Genomic DNA, 19,115 nt, shown 5'->3' with positions numbered 1-19,115 from the left:
TGGGGAGCATTCCCATTTGGTCCATTCCCCAATCCTTATTTTCCTGTTCCCTTGCAGCTTACTCTTTCACACATATGGTTAACACCCCTTTGATCCTTTTTGCCATTTACCTATACTAATTGGCTACTGTAAATTATCCCTACCAGCATGTCATTGGGTTGAGGGAGGAAATTAGAGCACCTGGAGGAAACCTACTTGATCATCATAGAGAAAATGTGCATATAGACAGGATCTGAAATTGGAATTGAAGCTGGGTACTTGGAACTGTGAAACTGTAACAACAACTGTGATAGTAATTTTTCCCTTTAAAGTTTCCTCTTACCTATTTTTGACTTGTATAGAATGGTTTAAACTGAGGCCCATAATTATGGGAACTGTATTTGTTATAAATTGGTATCTTCAAGAGAATGAGGAAAAGAAAAAACATTCAATATTGATTTTGAAAGACTGATATAATTAATTCCATTACAAAGTTGTTGTGCTATGAGTCATAGCTTTTTAAGAAAGCAATCTGTTTCTCCCAACAAATAGATATATAGCATGACTCTGAGACTGTCTGCATTTTTTGAGAACCAAATTCGAAAAATCATCTCTGATTACAAAACTGCTCAAAACTATAATAAAAGGAATCAACATAAATGGAGATGCAAGAAACGGATACACAGTTCTGATGCCTCTAAGTCGAGCAGCAGAGGATCCAGGTAAGAAATTTGCATTGCAATATTTTATTTAAACAAAATTACAAAGATTAAACCAGTGGTCATTTAAAAAAAAATCACTTAGAAACAAATGAGCTGTGTCACCAGCTAACTTGGTGGGCCGGGGAATACTCTGTTACACCAATTTTTGGAGCATTTTAAGGAATTTTATTGCTAAATAACTTGAGACAAGTTTCCTTTTGGCAGGAAAAAGTGGAAAATGGATTGAATTTAATGTTTTGAATGTTCAGAAAGTATTGGTAGGGTGATAAAGCACAATGTTTACTAACAGTTAATTGTAGTTGAATGTAATGAATAAAACCATGTTCTTCAAAATGTGGGATTTTTAATATTTCATTTTAATTCCATGCAACATTGTAACAAGTGGCTACACAAATTAAAGTAAAACTTAGATAATCTGCAAGCTGATAAATCCTGATGGTTCAGCATCTGGCTCAAAGATGATGTTTGCCATGCTCCCTTCTCTTTCATTGGGGTGCTGGTTCTCGCACTCCCTTCCTTCCTATTCATCAGGCCCCCAGTTCCAATGCTCATTTTCCAGTTTGAAATTTATTAAAATACTCTGAAATATCTTTCATAAAAGTGAATTAAAAATGTTTTGGGGTATTAATAGAAATAACACCTAATCTGCTGGCCTGGCATCAAAGTACTGAGTGTGCTGGATTATCAAAGTTTTATTGTATATACTAAAATTAATTTCAATCACTGGCACAGATATGGAATATTCTGATGCTAAATGAGATGGATGTTAATGATGGCAGAAAATTTTTTTTCATATCAAATTCAGTGATCTCACATTATAGATAATGGGAAAGGCAAGTTCTGATAGCCTTGAAAGAAAACCAAGGTATGTATGAAGAACCTTTTAACACAACATGTGAAAAGAAAATCATTTGACTAGGGGTCTTAAGTGGAATACTTTCTTCAGATGTTCAGAGCAGGATGCACAAATGAGGATTTGGGGGAAAAAAAGAACAATTTCCATGACTTTATAAGGGAAACATCAATGGATTTGTAGTTTCTGCAAAAAGATTCCTCTCAGGTCCTTGGTTGGAGAATGCAGTTTGCATGAATGCAAAACTTTGGAAAATAAAAGGGACATAAAATGGTGTTGATGTACATAAACAAAATGTTTGGGGTATTTATGTACATCAACACCACTCTTGCTTTCATAGGAATCAAGTCTAAGTAGTTTGAAATATAATACTCTGCTATCCCTAAGCAAACATTCCTTGGATTATTATCTACTGGGACCACCATTTGATTAGCGTTTATAATTTCAAGAAAATATCCAGCAATCATCTCGAGCATTTTTTTTGTTTCTATCCAATCTTTAGTCCAGAGCGAAAACGGAAACCAGTGAAGCCTCAAGCAAAAGCTGAACATCTTTGCAAAAGATCTACCTCATTAAGTTCATCTCAGAACAGCACAAGTGGCACTGGTGATAGTGCCTCCAGTGATGCTTCTGAGCATTCTTCTACATTACCCAGAGTAAGAAACACAAGGGCCAGGGCACCTGCCCTAACTGTAAAGAAAGAAGGAAGAAAAGATTTACTCAACGGGTCGGTTGGATCAACAACAGGTGAGCAAAGGAACTGAATAGTTTTTAATTTGTATGGAATGTTTAGCTACAATAAAAGTAATATATAACTTTTTTTTATAGTAGGCCATAGTAAATTTTAGATGGAGATATGGCACAATGCTAGGTTCTATGTTAATGTCTGTGCATTTTATTTTCTTGGCCATTGAGGTCTTGATTAACTCTCCTACTTATTTCTGCCCCTCAATTTTCTTGCCCTGCATGACATGAGAGTAGGATTCTAAAAGGTCAATCCTGTTCCAAACCAAGCTAGAGAAATAGTTTGCTTGAACTTAACAGTGTGTATATAAAATACTAGTTCCTTGTAATGATCTTTTGCTGGTTTGAAGAAAAAATGGCTGCAAATTGAGATTTTTTAAAATAATACAAGGCAATTGATTAAAAATCTGTGGATGGCATTATAAGGATCAGTGACATCTTTGTGGGATAATCTGTTCTGGCTGATTCTTATAGTGGTTTATGCTGCATGGCTAGGGTCCAGAGCAACACCCATATGTAAACAGAGAATGAGATTGAGGAACTTTGGACAACTTCTGGGCAATGAAACTGGGAAACTCACAGGATATCATTGAAAGAGCAGTCTGCTGGTAGCAGTCATACTGTTGTCAGGTTTAACAAAATGGAAAAAAAAGAAAAACAGACTGCTAATAAATAGTATCAGGGAAAGGCCAAGATTACAAAGCTGAAACAAGATTTTGCAAAAATCTTTATTTGTCACATGTACATCGAAACACACAGTGAAATGCATCTTTTGCGTAGTGTTCTGGGGGCAGCCCGCAAGTGTCGCCACGTTTCCGGTGCCAACATAGCATGTCCACAACTTCCTAACCCGTACGTCTTTGGAATATGGGAGGAAACCGGAGCACCTGGAGGAAACCCATGCAGACACGGAGAACATACAAACTCCTTACAGACAGTGGCCGGAATTGAACCTGGGTCGCTGGCACTATAATAACATTACACTAACCACTACACGTGCCTGCCCTAAACTGAACCTAAATTGGTGTTAGGACAATGAGTTTCATTTATGAGGAAATGGTGAGTGTTCAAGCACAAATATATTAGCGTGGATAGAGAATTGGCTAATCATCAGGCAGCAGTGAATAGGGATGGGGGGATATTATCAGGTTGGCAACCTGTAACCAGTGGGATGCCACAGGGATCAATGCTAGGACTGCAGTTGTTTGCAATGTATATTATTGACTTAGGGGAAAGAAGCAGATGTACTGTAGCCAGATTTGCAGATAATACAAAAGTTAGGGGACGGCAAAATATCAGGAGGCTAAAACAGCTTGTAGAGAGAGGTTGCTAAGTTTAAAAAGTTGGCAAATGGAGTATAATGTGGGAAAAAGTGAAGTTTTTCATTTTGGAAGGAAGAATGATAAAACAGATTATTTAAATGGAAAAGGAATGCAGAAAGCTGTGGAACAAAGGGATTTTGGGGTCCTCATACAGGGAACAAAGAAATTTAGCATACAGAAGCAGGTGCTTACTGAGAACATGGCTGAAATATTTGCAACCATGTTCATGTACATGAAGCATCTTGGCTTCCTCCTGAGGTCCACACTGTTACAGAAGTTAGTCATCACCTAAATCAATTCATTTCATGTGATAGCAAGAAACAGCTGAGATCACTGAATACTGCAAAGGTTATGAGATCAGCAACCATTCCTGCAGCAATACTGAAGACTTCAGCCCCAGATTAGCCTTGATTCTAGCTGAGCTGTTTCAGTGCAATAGTGACATTGTGGATGTTGCTGGTATATCCTGTTCAAAAAGCAGGACAAATCCATTCTGGTTAATTACCACCGAATGAGTCTACTATCATTCATCAATAAAATGTTGATCAGAATGTTATCAAATGGAACACACTGTCCAGTAAGCTGCTCACAGATGCCCAGTTTGGATTTCACAAGGATCATTTGACTTCAGGCCTGAAACATGGACTAAAAACCTGAATTCCAAAGATCAGGTGAGAGTGACTGACCTTTACATAAAGGCAGAAGTTGACAGACTGTGGCATCAAGGACCCTGCTTCAAGGGCAAACACTCTAATGGTTGGAATCATACCTTGCACAAAGGAAGATTGTGGTTGCTAGATGTCAGTCATCCAAATCCCAGAACCTCACTGTTAGAGTTCCTCGGGGCAATATCCTTGACCCAACCATTTTCACCTGCTTCATCAATGATTTACATTCTCTCAGGGTCAGAAGTGGGATTGTTTGCAGATCACAAAGTTCAATTTCATCACGAGTCCTCAGCAAATGAAGCAGTTCCATGTCTGCATGCACAGTTTAGGCTAGAGCAGAAATGTGGCAAGTAATATTCATGCCACAAGAGTGCCAGGCAATTACCAAGTTCTATGAGAGAGAATCTAACTATCTACCCACATCCACTGGTCACCTTTGACCATAAACTCAACTGAGTTAACCACATAAACATTTTACCTGGAAAAGCAGATCAGAGGGTGGGTATCCTGTCACAATTGAATCTCCTCTTGACATTTCAAAGCCTTTCCATCATGTACAAGGTGCACTATAGGAGCTTGATGTGATACTCACCATTTGCCAAGCTTTGTGTAGTTCCGACAATGCTGAAAGCTTGACGCATAAATAATTTGGATGAAAGTACCAAAGGTATGATGGCCAAATTTGCTGTTGACACAAAGATAGGTTTTAAGTTGTGAAGAGACATAGGAGCCGGGAAAGGATGTAGATAGGTTAACTAAATGAGAAAAGATCGAACAAATGGTTCGATGTTGGAAAATGTAAAGTTGGAAAATGTAAAGTTGTCCATTATGGCAGGAAAAAAGTAAAGATAAAGCATATCATGTAGATGACAAGAGGTTGCAGCTTTCTGAGATACAGAGGGATCTTGGTGTCCAAGTGCATGATTTGAAAAGGGTTCAAATGATATGATTCCAACCATTAGTGTTTCGGCACAAAGTGCTGAAAGTAGTTAGGAGAGCTAACAATGTTATTATTTCTTAGGGGAATTGAATACAGAAGCAGGGAAGATGTGCTTTAGTTATATAAGGCACTGATGAGACCACATGGAGTACTGAGTGGATTACTATTCTCTTTGAGGAAGGATATAAATGCATTGGAAGCGGTTCAGAGGTTTACAAGACTTAGATCTGGAATGGGCAGGTTGCCCCATTGTAGGGCAACCTAAAACTAGATGGTCACTGTTTAAACTTAAGGTTTGCCCATTTAAGATGGATGATGTAATTTTTTTTGTTGGAGAGTGAATAGTCTTTGAAATTGTATTCCTCAAAGAATGGTAGAAGCAGAGACTTTGAATTATTTTTTAAGATGGGTAAATAAGCAAAGGGGTGGGGTTAAAGATTACTGCTATTAGAGGGGTGTTGGGTTTACAATTTGATCAGCTGTCATTGTATTAAATGCCAGAACAGGCTTGAGAGGCTGAGTGGCCTGCTTCTGATTTTGTATCTGTGAGAAAGCAGTTTTAAATGGTTTTGTAGTTCATCTTGAAACATTTTGTAAGCTCATGAAACTTGCGTCATACTCAAAAGTATGGGGATTTTCAAACTGGAGTAGAAACTCTAGCCATGCCCTGCCAGATCAGGCTGTTCTGATGGAAGCCCTAGTGGGTTCCCTCGTACATAGAACCACTTTCAGGGTACTTATACCTCTGGGTCTCTCTGTTCTACAACACTCCCAGGGCCCTGTCATTTAGTGTGTATGTCCTGCCCTTCACACTTGTCTGAGTTGAATTCTATTTGCCATTCCTTTGCCCTCTTTCCCAGTTGATTTAGGTCCTGTTGAAACAGGATCTAAATCAACCTCCTTTGCTGTCCACCACACCACAAATTGGTGTCTGCAAACTTACTAATCATGCCAGCTACATTCTAATCCAATTCATTAATATAAATGACAAACAAAAGGAGATGGAGCACTGATCCCTGCTGCACACCACAGGTTACAGACCTCTGAAATGAAAAGCAACCATACACTACCACCATCTGACTCCTTCCACCAAGCTAATTTTGTATCCAATTGACTAGCTTACCCTAGATCCCACGTGATCTCACCTTCCGGACCAGTCTACCATGCAGGACCTTGTAAAAAGCCTGCTAAAGACCATGTAGGCCTCATCTATCACTCTGCTCTTGTCAGTCCTCTTGGTTGCCTCTTCAAAATCCTCAGTTAAATTTGTAAGACAAGATTTCCCATGGCGAGCCAATGTGCCTCATTCTGAGCTGTGTGATGCATTCTCTGACACCTTGCGTAACATGGGTGGCTAAAGAAGTCTATGTGGTGCATTTCTTTATTGGCAAAGCAAGGAATGTAATAGAGAGATTCTGTTGGAACTCCATAAATGACTTCTGTGCCACATAACATGTATAGTTAAAGTCAGCTTATTCCGGGGGAATGTGATAATAGCAAAGAGTATAGAGGGGAATTACAAAGATGGTGTTTAGACTGAAAAACTTGACTATGAAGCAAGATTGACCAACCTGGGGTTGTTTTCTTTGGAACGTTGGTAAAATTATTAGGGTTTAGAATAAATAACCAACTGCTGTTGCTTTAATGTAATTGGTAAAAAGGGGAGTTGAAATCGGTCGGGAATTGAAGACGTAATTTGTTTGTCTGAAATCATCTGGGGCAGAAAAACTCTACATTTATTTTAAAAAGAAGTTTGGTTGTGCGGTTGAAGTACCATGCAAGGCAATGGACATAGACTTGGGAATTCGAATTGGAACAGCAAATTTTTTGTTGGCTGGCGTGAATACGATGGGACACATAGCTTCCTCCTGTGCTGTAAGTTATTGTGATTGTATGAAAACAATGAATTAGAAAGGAATTGTGTACCTGAGTAAACCAAACAAAGATAAGCTGCTTTCTACAATATTGTATTTCATAGTATCAGGAAGTGGAGACTCCAGTGAAAGTTCTGCTGAAGAGAATAATTGTACTGTGAAATCTTCGACCTCTTCTCCAAATGTTACTTGGACAGAATGTGTGGCAGGCAGCAGTAGGACTGTAAGAAAGCGCATCTTACCTAAACACAAAATAGGTGAGTATGATTAAATCACTGATTTTTATATATGCAATGAAATGTATTGGCCATTTTTTTGGATAACTTCAGGATATGAATCTCAAAATTTGACTCATTTCTACTTAACTTGCATAGTAATTCAGATGAGACTGGCCACACAATCCATACAATCTACCATCTTTTACTGTGCACTTTGGGTCCCAGTATTTAGTGTACTTCATTGGTTATGAATTATTTACATTAAAATATTTCCCTGAGGAAAGTTGAATGTTAAATTGGCATCATAATTTGACTGCTTATTTTATTTCAGTTATCAGATAACTTGGTTGTCCTATCGTTTTTAAGAGTCGGCATGATTTAGTTTGGCATACTCAGTCAATCAGAAGATTGTAGGTTTAAGTCCCCATGGTGAAGTTTTCCACAAATGACCTATGTTGACATTTTGATACACAACAGCATATTGGCAGTTCCATTTTATTTGGATTAGAAGTTTAAACTTGGCAGAATCTTGTTATAGGCTTTCAGCTGGATTTTGTAATATCTCATGGAATTATTGATTAAAAATATCAGATTGATCTATTATTCTGGTTACTCCCTCATTAATAAAAAAAACACTTGCAAGTTGCAAAATATTTTTCTTTAAAACAATTTTTTTTGTTCAATTTTGGCTCAGAGTTTGCAGTCAAGCTTGCCACAGATCACCAAAGAGCCTAGTGCAGTTCTCCCAGAGCTGGATACATCCCTTTTGAGGCATTGTATGCTGACTGTGCTTACCATTGGATCCCATGATGTCCAGAACAAGAACTATCCACAAAACAGTTGGTTAGCTGTCTGGCAGAAGCTTTCTTTCCATGTTACCTGATTTGGCAACCAATACAATTTGTTTAAAAAAAATCTCAGTTTCCATCTATCTAATCCCTTTCATTTGCTCCCTTATGTTGAAATCATCATCCAACTTGGCACAAATTATTTGTGCAGATTCAACATTGTTTGGTGGGGAATTGCACAATTCTGGTCTCCAGTCAACATTGGAGAACATTTCGAAAAGCTTCACCGAATGACCGACCACAGCTTTGGGTTTTCTGCATATGCACTGATGTCTTGACAGTTATGTGGGCAAATGCTGCCATGTCCCTGCTAAGTTCAGGCCCTTAACTAGTGTTTCACCACCATTCTCATATTCCCAATTGCAGATTATATTTTTTTAAAACGGCTACCAAAGATTCCTATTCGGCTCTTTCTAATTTTTGCTTGCTTTATATCTCTCTTCAAATTAAAACATTTCTGTTCTGTTACAGAAACAGCTGCTAGTGGTACTCGGATAAATGGACACAACAGAAAATTGGTCCGTCAGACTACAGCAGCTAAGAAACGCAAGATCTTGAGTGATTCTGAGGAAGAAGACTCGCAGCCAGAGAGGGATCATGAGATATTTGGTGGTGGTAAAAGAAGAAAAAATGTCAATGTTTTGGAAGATGATGACTCTCTGTCTGATAGCCAGGAGCAACAGCAGCAGCAGGAGGAGGAAATGGTTCACAGCAAATGTAGTTCAAGTAGCAGAACTGGTTCTAGATCTGAAGGCAGCTCAAGCTCCAGTTCTGAATCAAAATCACAGACAGACTCTGAATCTGGATCTGTTTCTGACTTAGATAGTGATTACAATATGAAAGGAAAGTCAAAAGTTAAAATGAAGATAAAATTGAAGAAAGGGAGACCTAATAAAGGTAAACGGAGAGGAAAAAACAAAGCTCTCACTAAAAAAGGCACCAGCAGATTAGAATACAAGAAACAGCAAAATGTCTTGGACAGTGAAGAGGGAGATGATGATGACGACTCTGATTATGTCAAAAGAGATTGTGTTTGTAGACCATCTGCAATAAGGACCAGAAATCAAGGCAGAAGGACTGTAAGATATGATGATTATGATTCCGATACGGATGGTGTCTTACATAATGAGGTTGCTAACCATGGAATATCCAGGTCTGGACGGGTACGGCGGATACCCATGAGAGTGAGAGATTGAGAGGCAGCCATTTATTGGCATTGTACCACTGTGAATTTTTTTCTCTAGAATTTCAGGGATTATATTTATATTTTTCTGGATTTATTTTCTGGGGAAGGGGGAAAGCTGGCTGTTCACGGACACAAAAATCATGGTTGACACTGCAAACATTAAGCAACATTTAACAGCACAAGATAATGAAAAAGGACATAAGACAACTCTAGTAATGTCTGTGGACCATGCTAGAAAAGAGTCTGCAATTTGCATTTGTCTCCTATTGAGCACTACAAAAATTATTTATTTTTACTGCCTTGCATGTATTTAAGCCAATTGAGAGCATATCTGTCTCTTCAATAGTCAAAGCAGTTTTTGTTTGCATTTAGGTACTGGATTATGAATCAGGAAGGAACGTTTTGCATCCATCTCAAGATTTGTGATAATGACTCCTTTAATCGAATTTGTGTTCAAGTCAAATATTTTTGTCTAAAATGTGTACTTTAATACTGATTTAGAGACTTATTTTTGGAAGGGGATGAGTTTAAGAGAAGGAAATAGCACTGCAGTATGGAAAGGTTGAAAAGATGAGAATTTCTTTAAAGTAGGTGTGCAAAATTGAACAAAAGTCTGTAACTTTGTCCTAACCCCAGTATACCCTGTTTGGATGAATAATAATTTAATCTGTTGGTGTTTTTTATCCTTTAAGTTGTCTGTCTAGTCAGCAGCTATAGTAACTGCCTGATTAATTTTCAGATCCCTGTTTGGTTAAAGGACAGAATAAAGCAATGTTTGCTACTGGCCTTAATGCTCAGAATATATAACATATTTTCCATTTTTTTTGCAAGGTTGAGAGTAAAGAGAAGATAAATATTCATACTGTGCCAGTCTTATACAGGTAGTGCAGAATCTGAGCATTTTTTTGGAATATGAGGGATGGCTTGGAATTGAACTGAGGGGGATAAAGGTTAAGTTAGAAGCAGATAAATTAGAAAATGCAGGAGAAAAATGTACTTGGATGCAATCTGGTTTAAAATCTGTTTTACCTCTGTTTTTCTGGTAACTTGTTAAAAAATTAATCCAGCCTGGTTTATTTCATTCAACTTGTTAATGCCTCAACATCTATGCAAATGTTCAATGATAGCCAGAAGGTAGTCTTAAAAAGGAGTCCTTTATTAAAGGCATTTTCAAATATTTCATTAAAAAAACGGTGATTTGAGTGAACTCCATGCATGCATTAACTTACTAACTCTGGAGTGATATGGTGCACACTCGCCGTAATAAATGACATGATTATTCCAAAATAATGCTATTTTCCCAAATGTGCAGTACATTAATTGTACCTTCAACCTATACTTTCAACTGATGCTTTATCCATTTACAGAGTTTGTAAAATTAGGTCATCTTTGTTGCTCTCTAACTTTAAAGGCAGTGATTCGCACTGAGGTGCAATTATGTAGGTAATATCAGGTTGAGTGTCCATGTGTTTAGCTGGTGAGCACTTACACTTAGCTAGCCATAGTTTTGAAGTGATTTGGGTGTTTTTAACCCAAACATGATCTAGACCACCTAGCAAAGAGGTACATACCTAGTTTTGGATTGTAATAGGGACACCTGTTATTTTTCCACCCATCTGATTAACTGTTATGCCCTTAGCACTGCATAGACTGAAATTAGCCAGCAACAAATAATGGGAGTTTTGCATGGTGTTCATTGGCACAATGCTACACTAAAGAACCTGGTGTGTGATTTTTAAATTCCAAGTTATTTGCTAGTTGCTTCAGCAAAAGTCACCTGGGTTGGCACACTATGTTTGACTGGATCTGCAGTAACTCACTGATGCTCAAGTGTTGGTAGATAGTATCCCCTTTGATAATGTCTTCAACTTGGTTATATATTACAGACCACAAACTTCACTGGAATGCCACAAGAAAACTGATTCCATTATTTTGTAATGTCGGGAATGCAATGCATTGGAATAAATTTTCCCAATTTCTAACAGTCGGGATTCTTCTGCCTATTTATAATATTTGTTCAAATCTATATTGTACCCCACATGATACAAGATTGACTTGTTTACTGAAGATGTTGATGCACTGCTAATATTATATTCCAAGAGATGGTATCATAAATGAATTTGAAGGTCAATGCAAAACTGCTGTATTGTTGTAGCTTTTTTTTAACAAGAAATTGCAAATTTCACTTTGGTTTATGGTGAGCCATTTATTTAAGGAAGTATTTAATTTGTACTTAAACCAGTAGTTGGTCAGATTAGTTTTTCCAAATTAGATTTTCCTTTCATTTTTATCTCTATATCCAGTCTTTGCAAAAAAAACTAAGATACCAGTTAAATTAAACCTCCACTTCTTGCCCAGTTAGCTTTTCAAAGAGCGCACAGAGGATTTAAATTTCTGAATTTGCAATGCTTTTTTTTCCAGAGTGGGACCAATAGCCATCAGTCTTCAGAGATGTTGTCCTATTGCCTGCATCAATTCCCATTTACCACACACAATTTTTCAAGGATGAGGGGTGGAGGGAAAACAATGAAGTCATTTTTAGAAGTTTTTTTTATTCTGTTCAATTATAAAAATAGGATTTATTTTTAAAAATGCATCCAAGTTTTGCATTTCTCATATGCAAAATGTTCTTTGAATGCCAAATGATAACCTCTGGAAAAGAGGCAGTTGAACTCTGAGAGTGTGTGATTTCTGAGATTTAGTATGATGGTGGCAGCCAGTTTTGCTCCATTTGATAGGTTTTTTATTAAAAATCTGTATAACCGCCTGTAACAGCAAGTGACCTTTTAGCTCATCCACAGTTTATTGGTGTGGAGTTGTGCTTAGAAAAAGAGATTTGGTGCCTTCAGTTTTGTCTGTGCCTACAATGATGCTAGATGATATTCATAATCTTTTGGTGTTATTTGTCCTCAGGAACACATTAAACTATGTTTTGCCTCAGCAAGCCACACCATCCCTTCCCATGTTTAACTCGAATGTTACAGAAATTTTACCGCTATCAGATTTTAATATCATTTCAAAATGGAGAGAGAGTGCTTTGAAGTGGTTATGGTTTTATATAAAATGTAACAGGTAATTTTAGCCTAATTTGTAGGGGAAGGAATCCATAGATTCAGGTGGAATGTCGGTTTACTTTGGATTCAATGTCATTTCATTGCCTCAACAGTAAGTAAGATTGGCAAAGACAAAACAAGCATTGGCAAAAGATTGAGTTTTCTGGTGGATGTTAGGTTAAAATTGTCCCCAAGTAGTTTCTCATTTTATTTTTCTTTGCTTCCATTAATCAAAAATCAAAACTTGTGAATTGTCATCTTCTAAGGAATTTTGTTATGGGTTAAACATTCCCTTGATAATGTTTTGACTTAAGTAAAAATGGTGAAAATTCTGCATCAGTTGGTGCAGTTTGAAAATTATGCTCAGTTATAGAAGACTGGATAATTTGCACAGATGCTAATATTTCATAGGCAATTGTTAACTAGTTAAACAATTGATGCCTGTAATGAGCAATAAACCATTAGTGGAATCAGTGAGTTCCTTCTAATCCCAAGTATATGTCAATGAATGTAAAGAAGACAAGTTTTTAAAAATAATTTTGAAAGGCCTCAATTATCTCACAATGCTCACGTTGAAGTAATCATTAATTGCTTGTAAACTATAAATCTTCATGATACCTTTAACTTTATTTATTGAAATGTGTTTTTCTCTTGCCCATTCCAATAACTCGTTGAGCAACAAAATGCAAAGAAATGGTTGTAAATTTAGGAAATGGATACATGGTACTAGCTGCTGCAAAGTATGCATTCCAACCTCAACAGGAAGTAATCTTTGCTTTATTGTGCACTTTCTTCCACCACCACATATCCTGTCCCATCACAAACCCTCCTTAAATCCTATTTGCCCCATGAAATGTGGTAGAATTCCTATATGAAGTTTAAAAAATGCACTTTGCAATTGACTTACTCCAATGGCACTCTAATATTTAGAGGCTGCACAAAATCTGCATTGACCTATATTTGTTTTCCAGCTTTAAAACAGAAAATGCTGTGAGTATTCAGCATCTGTGGAGAAAGCTGACCTTTCAACAGGTTTTGGATCTATTTCCCAACACGTCTCAGCATCCCTCCCTCCATCCCATAATTCCATAACCTATCCAAAGCTTTGTAACTCTGCCCTGCCCTTCATAATTTTGCATTGATGTAAAACTAATCATATAAACAGGTGGGGTTGTTTTATTACGGATGACAGATAAAAGCTTAGTAACTAAAGGCAATACTTTACTGCATTACCTTATTCAGCCAATCAGTCTGTTGCCAAACCAAAATCATTTTATACCAGGAGACATTAACACCATAACGTCTCTCAAGATATGTTAATATATTTTAATTAAAAAAGGCAAGTTAATATCTGCAGCAAAATAAATAAAATTTGGGTATCAAGTTGCAAGGGTACAACTCCATAGGATTTGGCATCTTCCACTAAGTTTTAGCCTTAATAATATAAGCAGGTTGAACAGAATCATATCTGATTCTGAATACTCTCAATAAGAAATTTCACCTGAGCTGCTATAAAATGTGCCTAGATGGTTAATGCCAGAAGGTTGCTCGTTTGGAGAATACAGTGGAATGAGGTGAATTGTAACCAGAAATAGGAACCTTATTTATTCTTCCCTCATTTTCCTACCCTGTTCTCCTTCCCCACCTCCAATCTGAGAGATGCCAAAACAATTTGTGTTGACATAACCCTGCTCCTTCCCCTATTAGCTAACAGTATAGAACTGTGGTTGAAGTTATAAGTGGTAATGGAAGCATTGACAGAATTTGGTACCATTCAGTTGCACAGCTGAAATGTTGTGATTTCTTTTTGAATTGTTGTGTGCATGTGCACAGGCTGCAACCCATCTTGTTTTTTCTCCCCTCATTGAAATGCATATTACAACAATAATTCCCCTTGATGACAAATTATAAACCTTGTGTTTCTCAGACATAGTTTCTATGAGCATAATATAATGCACAATGGAATTGCCCAGAAAATGTACTTTGAAATTGCCACACTTGTCAGATAATGATGAAATCGTTTCAGTGAATTAATTTTCTGGATGTGTTGCTTGATATCTTTGTTCTTAAGCATGATGTATTAAAAGAGTAATAACCAAGAACAATGATTTCCACTTGCATTTTGTATTACGTTTGCAGTTGATTTGGATATTCTGCTTCTTTTACAAAGAAAGAGGTTTATTATTCCAGAGCAAATGGGCTTTCAAAAGACTGCCACAAAAAAATTAACCTTCCTTTATTCTTCAGACATGAAACACATTTTCAGCATGTTTTTTGTCATTTTTATATGAAAAAGAACACTTCAATTGGCTGCAAAAATTATAAAGCTAGTTCAATTTATGAACAAGCCTAACAATAGTTTCCCTGCATGGTTAACATCTGACTGAGTTGATTCACTACCTTTTAATTTAAGCTCGGAATGAACAAAAAATAAAATTTTGTTTTTATATTGACATTGTAAACACTTCAGATGTTAGTTCAAAGATTAACTATATCAGTTTATGGAAATTACTGTCATTGACTATGCATTTGGGTTTCCAGGTAGCAGTACAGTATTGAAAAAGGTAACACTTAAGAATTTTGTATAAATGTTCAAAATATTAAATAATGACAGAATTAACTAATTTTGATTTAATACAGGCAGTTAACTAAGATCTTGGTTTTCACAAATGACTCATGATTTGTGTTGTATACTATGTAATATAGTGGATAATGTTTCCATAGACTTTGCATCTTGGAAGCTAATGTTTGTGATAAAGTGCAATGTCCCAGATGATGTGATTATGGCGTTTAGATGTTTTATTTGGGGAGAAGAGCACCATTTCCATAATTTCAGAAGCGGAATACTGCAGTGCCAAATTGGAGTATCTGATATGAATTTTAATCTTTACTCCTGCATAGACAAGTTTATGATTAGTGGTGGGGTGTCTGATTTTGGGGGGAGAGAGAGAGAGATTAACAGCATGATGGTGCCCACTTCTGCAGGAACAATCTCCACTATTGCACTGAGAGCAGCAGCAATTACATACTGTTTCGAGGATCTGGCCACCTTGTGACTTTAGGCAAAAGGCTATGAGCTCCAGTGTGTGCATTAGAACTAAATGGGTTCAAAGTTGTTCCTTAAAAGTTTAAACACGTTGCAAGTACGGATTTGCTCCAAAGTCTCTACTTTAAAAATAGTTGTTTATTCAGTTTCCTGGGACATTGCTTTTGCCAAATTGTTTCTATTTTGATCTCAGGAACCCTTTATATGTGTAAACTGAAGAATCAAATTATTCAGGGAGAGGTGTTTGCCAAAATGGTAAACTTCAGTTTTCTTTGATACGAAAGGAAAAACATTGGCAGTTTATTTTATCATTTTTGGCAATTTATTGTAAATTGTGTATATGTAAGTATTTAGAAAACCTGCAAATTTTGCCTTAGCAGCATAGCATATTGTATAAATTAATAGTGTATGTGGCTGTGGTTATGCTATTTTCCAAGTTTTATGCAGAAAACTGATTCCCCTTGTAAAAATAAAATCATTGTTTAAAAATAAAAAGCATTTAGAAAGTTGTATTTTGGTCAGCATTTTGTGGGGAGTTGTATTATCCACGTAGGTCTACCAGAAAACACCAGCAACAGCATCACTTCCTACCTCTACGGTTACCTCTGTCCCTAAGCCCTCCTTCATATTTCTCATTCACATTCAGCCAATCAGAGGCATTTTCAATTTTGCTGCTGATACCTATCCCTGTCACAATGCCTGTCCAAGCTCTAGTTCTGGATGAGCAGAAATGTCCAACTGGAATTTGGGAAGAACAAAACAATTGCCTTTTAGTCGCTACTACAGATTCTGTTCTTTGCTTGCCATCTCTGTTCATCCCTCCAGTAATTGAGAGAGGCTACACCAGGCCATATGTAAACTTGGTGTCATATTTGACCCCAAGATCAACTTTCTGCCATTCATTTGTTCTTTCATCAAGGGTATCTACTCTACCCGCCCTCAGCTTTGTTATCATGACTACTATATTAGACAGAGGGACAAGTGTAGATCTTTAGATTCTCTTTTAAAGTCACCATGAATTCAACCTTCCCTTTGTTATTGCAAATGTGTTTTGTCCAATCTAAGTGTAGGTTAATGTTACGAATGTTTATTTCATTACCCATATTACATGCATCTCCAATTGCCTGATTTATGGCATACCTAATATTACATATACTATTTGGTGAAAAAAAACTCCCACACATTTTTACTTTTGCCCTTTGCAGTGTCCTTGCACCACTCAAACTGATTTTAATTTTACATCATCTATTGAGCAAAGATCATTTCTCACTACTGTACTGATCTCAGAAAAATGGAAAACACTGGGTACTCAATAGTTCAGGCAGTATCTGTGGGAAGGAAACAACTGATGTTTCAGGTCAATTACCATTTGATCTCCTGCCCTAAATGCACGAACCCTCTTCTTCTCGCTCCTTGCTTGCCTTTTCTAAATATCAGATATCCTTGACTATTCAGCTGCTGGCTTCAGTCTTCCAAAGCCATGTTTCTGTAATGGCAATTAGATCATATATAATTCCCTTTGTTAGTGCCATTAATTCATCTAGTTTATGAATGATGTGTGCATTCAGATACGGAACCTTTAATTTTGACCTTTTAACATTTCTCCATTCTTTGACCTCATTTGCTGCTTGCTTTTGTTTCTACTGCCTATTCTAACTTCCACTTCCAGCTTTGTTTCTCTCCTTGACTTCCCTCTAAGGTTCCCATCCACCTGCAAAGCAAGTTTGAAGCTCCCTGAACAGACACCCTTGCTAGGATATTGCTTCCAGTCACCCTGTGGTGAAATTTGTCCAGTGTGACTCCACTGTCATCAAAAACAGTCCTACAGCCTCAAATTGAAAGCCCACTCTCCCGTCCTACCCTTCCAGCCATTCATTCAGTTGCTCTGTTCTCTTGTATTGCTATTCTGTATTGTTGGTGCATTGTACTAAGGGTAATCCTGAAGATACTATCTTTTGAGATTCTGCTTTCTTAGCTTCTTAAAAATCTGCTTGCAGGGCCCCATTTCTTTTTCTACATTTGTGGTTCACATTAGTGTTGATAACAACTTCTGGCTGTTCATCCTCTCCTATCAGTGACATCCTTGACCTTGGCACCAGGGAGGCAACATAACATCCTGGAATCACACCTATAGCCACACAAATGCCAGTGTGTCCCCCTAACCATTGAATCCTCCATCACTATTGCTCTCCCACTCTTCTTCCTGTCCTCCTGTGTCCCTGAGGCACTTGTGCAGCACGGAGGAACCAATGTCCCCACCACCAGTTAATATGGAAAATCTTTTGTGAGTGAGCTAGACACTGGGCACTCCTGCACTACTTCCCTGCTCCCCCTACTCTCAATTGGATTGGGTGGCAACAAGCTAGATTCAATTTGTCCTGCATTTGACCAAGATGCAATTTTACACATGATGCACATGCCAGTGTTGTAACTGTACTGGTAGTGCTTGTGTAGAAACCTTATTTGTGCTAGAGTTTCTCTTTTACAAGTGTAAAGACATGAATTAGGAGCAGGAGTAGGTCACCTGCCTCATGAGCCTGTGTCACAGCTTTTTAAACAAAAATGGCTGTAACTTCAACTCCCATTTCTTGTCTGCTCATGGTATCCCTTCACCCGATTGCTTTTTGGAATTCTATATCTAACTCTGTTTCCACCACAGAGGCAGGGAGTTTCAAAGCCTCGTGTCCCTATGAAAGAATTTTTTTTAGCCTCAAATCTGTCTTAAATGCTGTAGATTTTCCCACAAGGGGAAACACTTTCTCCACATCTACACTTCTCAATCATCTCCTCTCGCTCTTCTGACCTTCAATGGATACAAGCCTAGCCTGTCCAAGCTTTCCTCATGAGACAACCCACTCATTCCAGATACCAGTCTAGTAATGCTTCTCTAAACTGCTCCCAGCAGATCTACATTATTCCTTAAATAAGGACACCAATGGTGTATGTTGTATTCCAGATGTGATCTCGCTAATGCACTATAGTTGAAGCAAAACCTCCCTAAGTTTGTGTTTAATTCCCCAAGCAATAAATAATAACATTATGTTAGCTTTCCTAATTACCTGCTGTACTTGAATGGCAGCCTTTTGTGAATTATGCACTTGGACACTCAAATCCTTCAGCATCTCAGAATTAGAACCATAGAACACTACAGCACAGAAAATAGGCCATTTGGCCCTTCTAGTCTGTGCCAAAACTTTATTCCGCTAGTCCCATTGATTTGCACCCAGTCCATAACCCTCCAGACCTCTCCCATCCATGTATCTATCCAATTATTCTTAAAACTTAAGAGTGAGCCTGCATTTACCACGTCAGATGGCAGCTCGTTCCACACTCCCACCACTCTGAGTGAAGAAGTTCTCCCCAAATCTTTCCCCTTTCACCCTAAAGCCATGTCCTCTCGTAGTTATCTCTCCTAATCTAGGTGGAAAGGGCCTACTCGTATTTACTCTGTCTATACCCCTCATAATTTTGTAAACCTCTATCAAATCTCCCCTCATTCTTCTGCGCTCCAAGGAATAAAGTCCCAACCTGTTCAGTCTTTCCCTGTAACTCAACTCCTGAAGACCCGGCAACATTCTAGTAAATCTCCTCTGCACTCTTTCAATCTTACTGATATCCTTCCTATAGTTAGGTGACCAGAACTGCACACAATACTCTAAATT

General features: G+C 37.6%; 1 protein-coding gene across 1 annotated transcript in view; it reads left to right on the top strand.

Annotated features, from left to right (window-relative positions):
* The window catches only part of LOC127569581 (bromodomain and WD repeat-containing protein 1-like), a 106,031-nt gene extending 90,095 nt beyond the window's left edge, over nt 1-15,936 (top strand). Inside the window, 4 exon segments of the mRNA XM_052014349.1 lie at nt 532-701; nt 2,057-2,301; nt 7,207-7,359; nt 8,640-15,936. Of these exon segments, the coding sequence (XP_051870309.1) occupies nt 532-701; nt 2,057-2,301; nt 7,207-7,359; nt 8,640-9,364 (1,293 nt within the window). The 3' untranslated portion in view covers nt 9,365-15,936.
* Nucleotides 15,937-19,115: the final 3,179 nt, after the last annotated feature.

Source organism: Pristis pectinata, chromosome 4 (assembly GCF_009764475.1).
Source record: "Pristis pectinata isolate sPriPec2 chromosome 4, sPriPec2.1.pri, whole genome shotgun sequence".
Classification (NCBI taxonomy): Eukaryota; Metazoa; Chordata; class Chondrichthyes; order Rhinopristiformes; family Pristidae; genus Pristis; species Pristis pectinata.
This window is presented reverse-complemented; position numbering and strand designations above follow the sequence as displayed.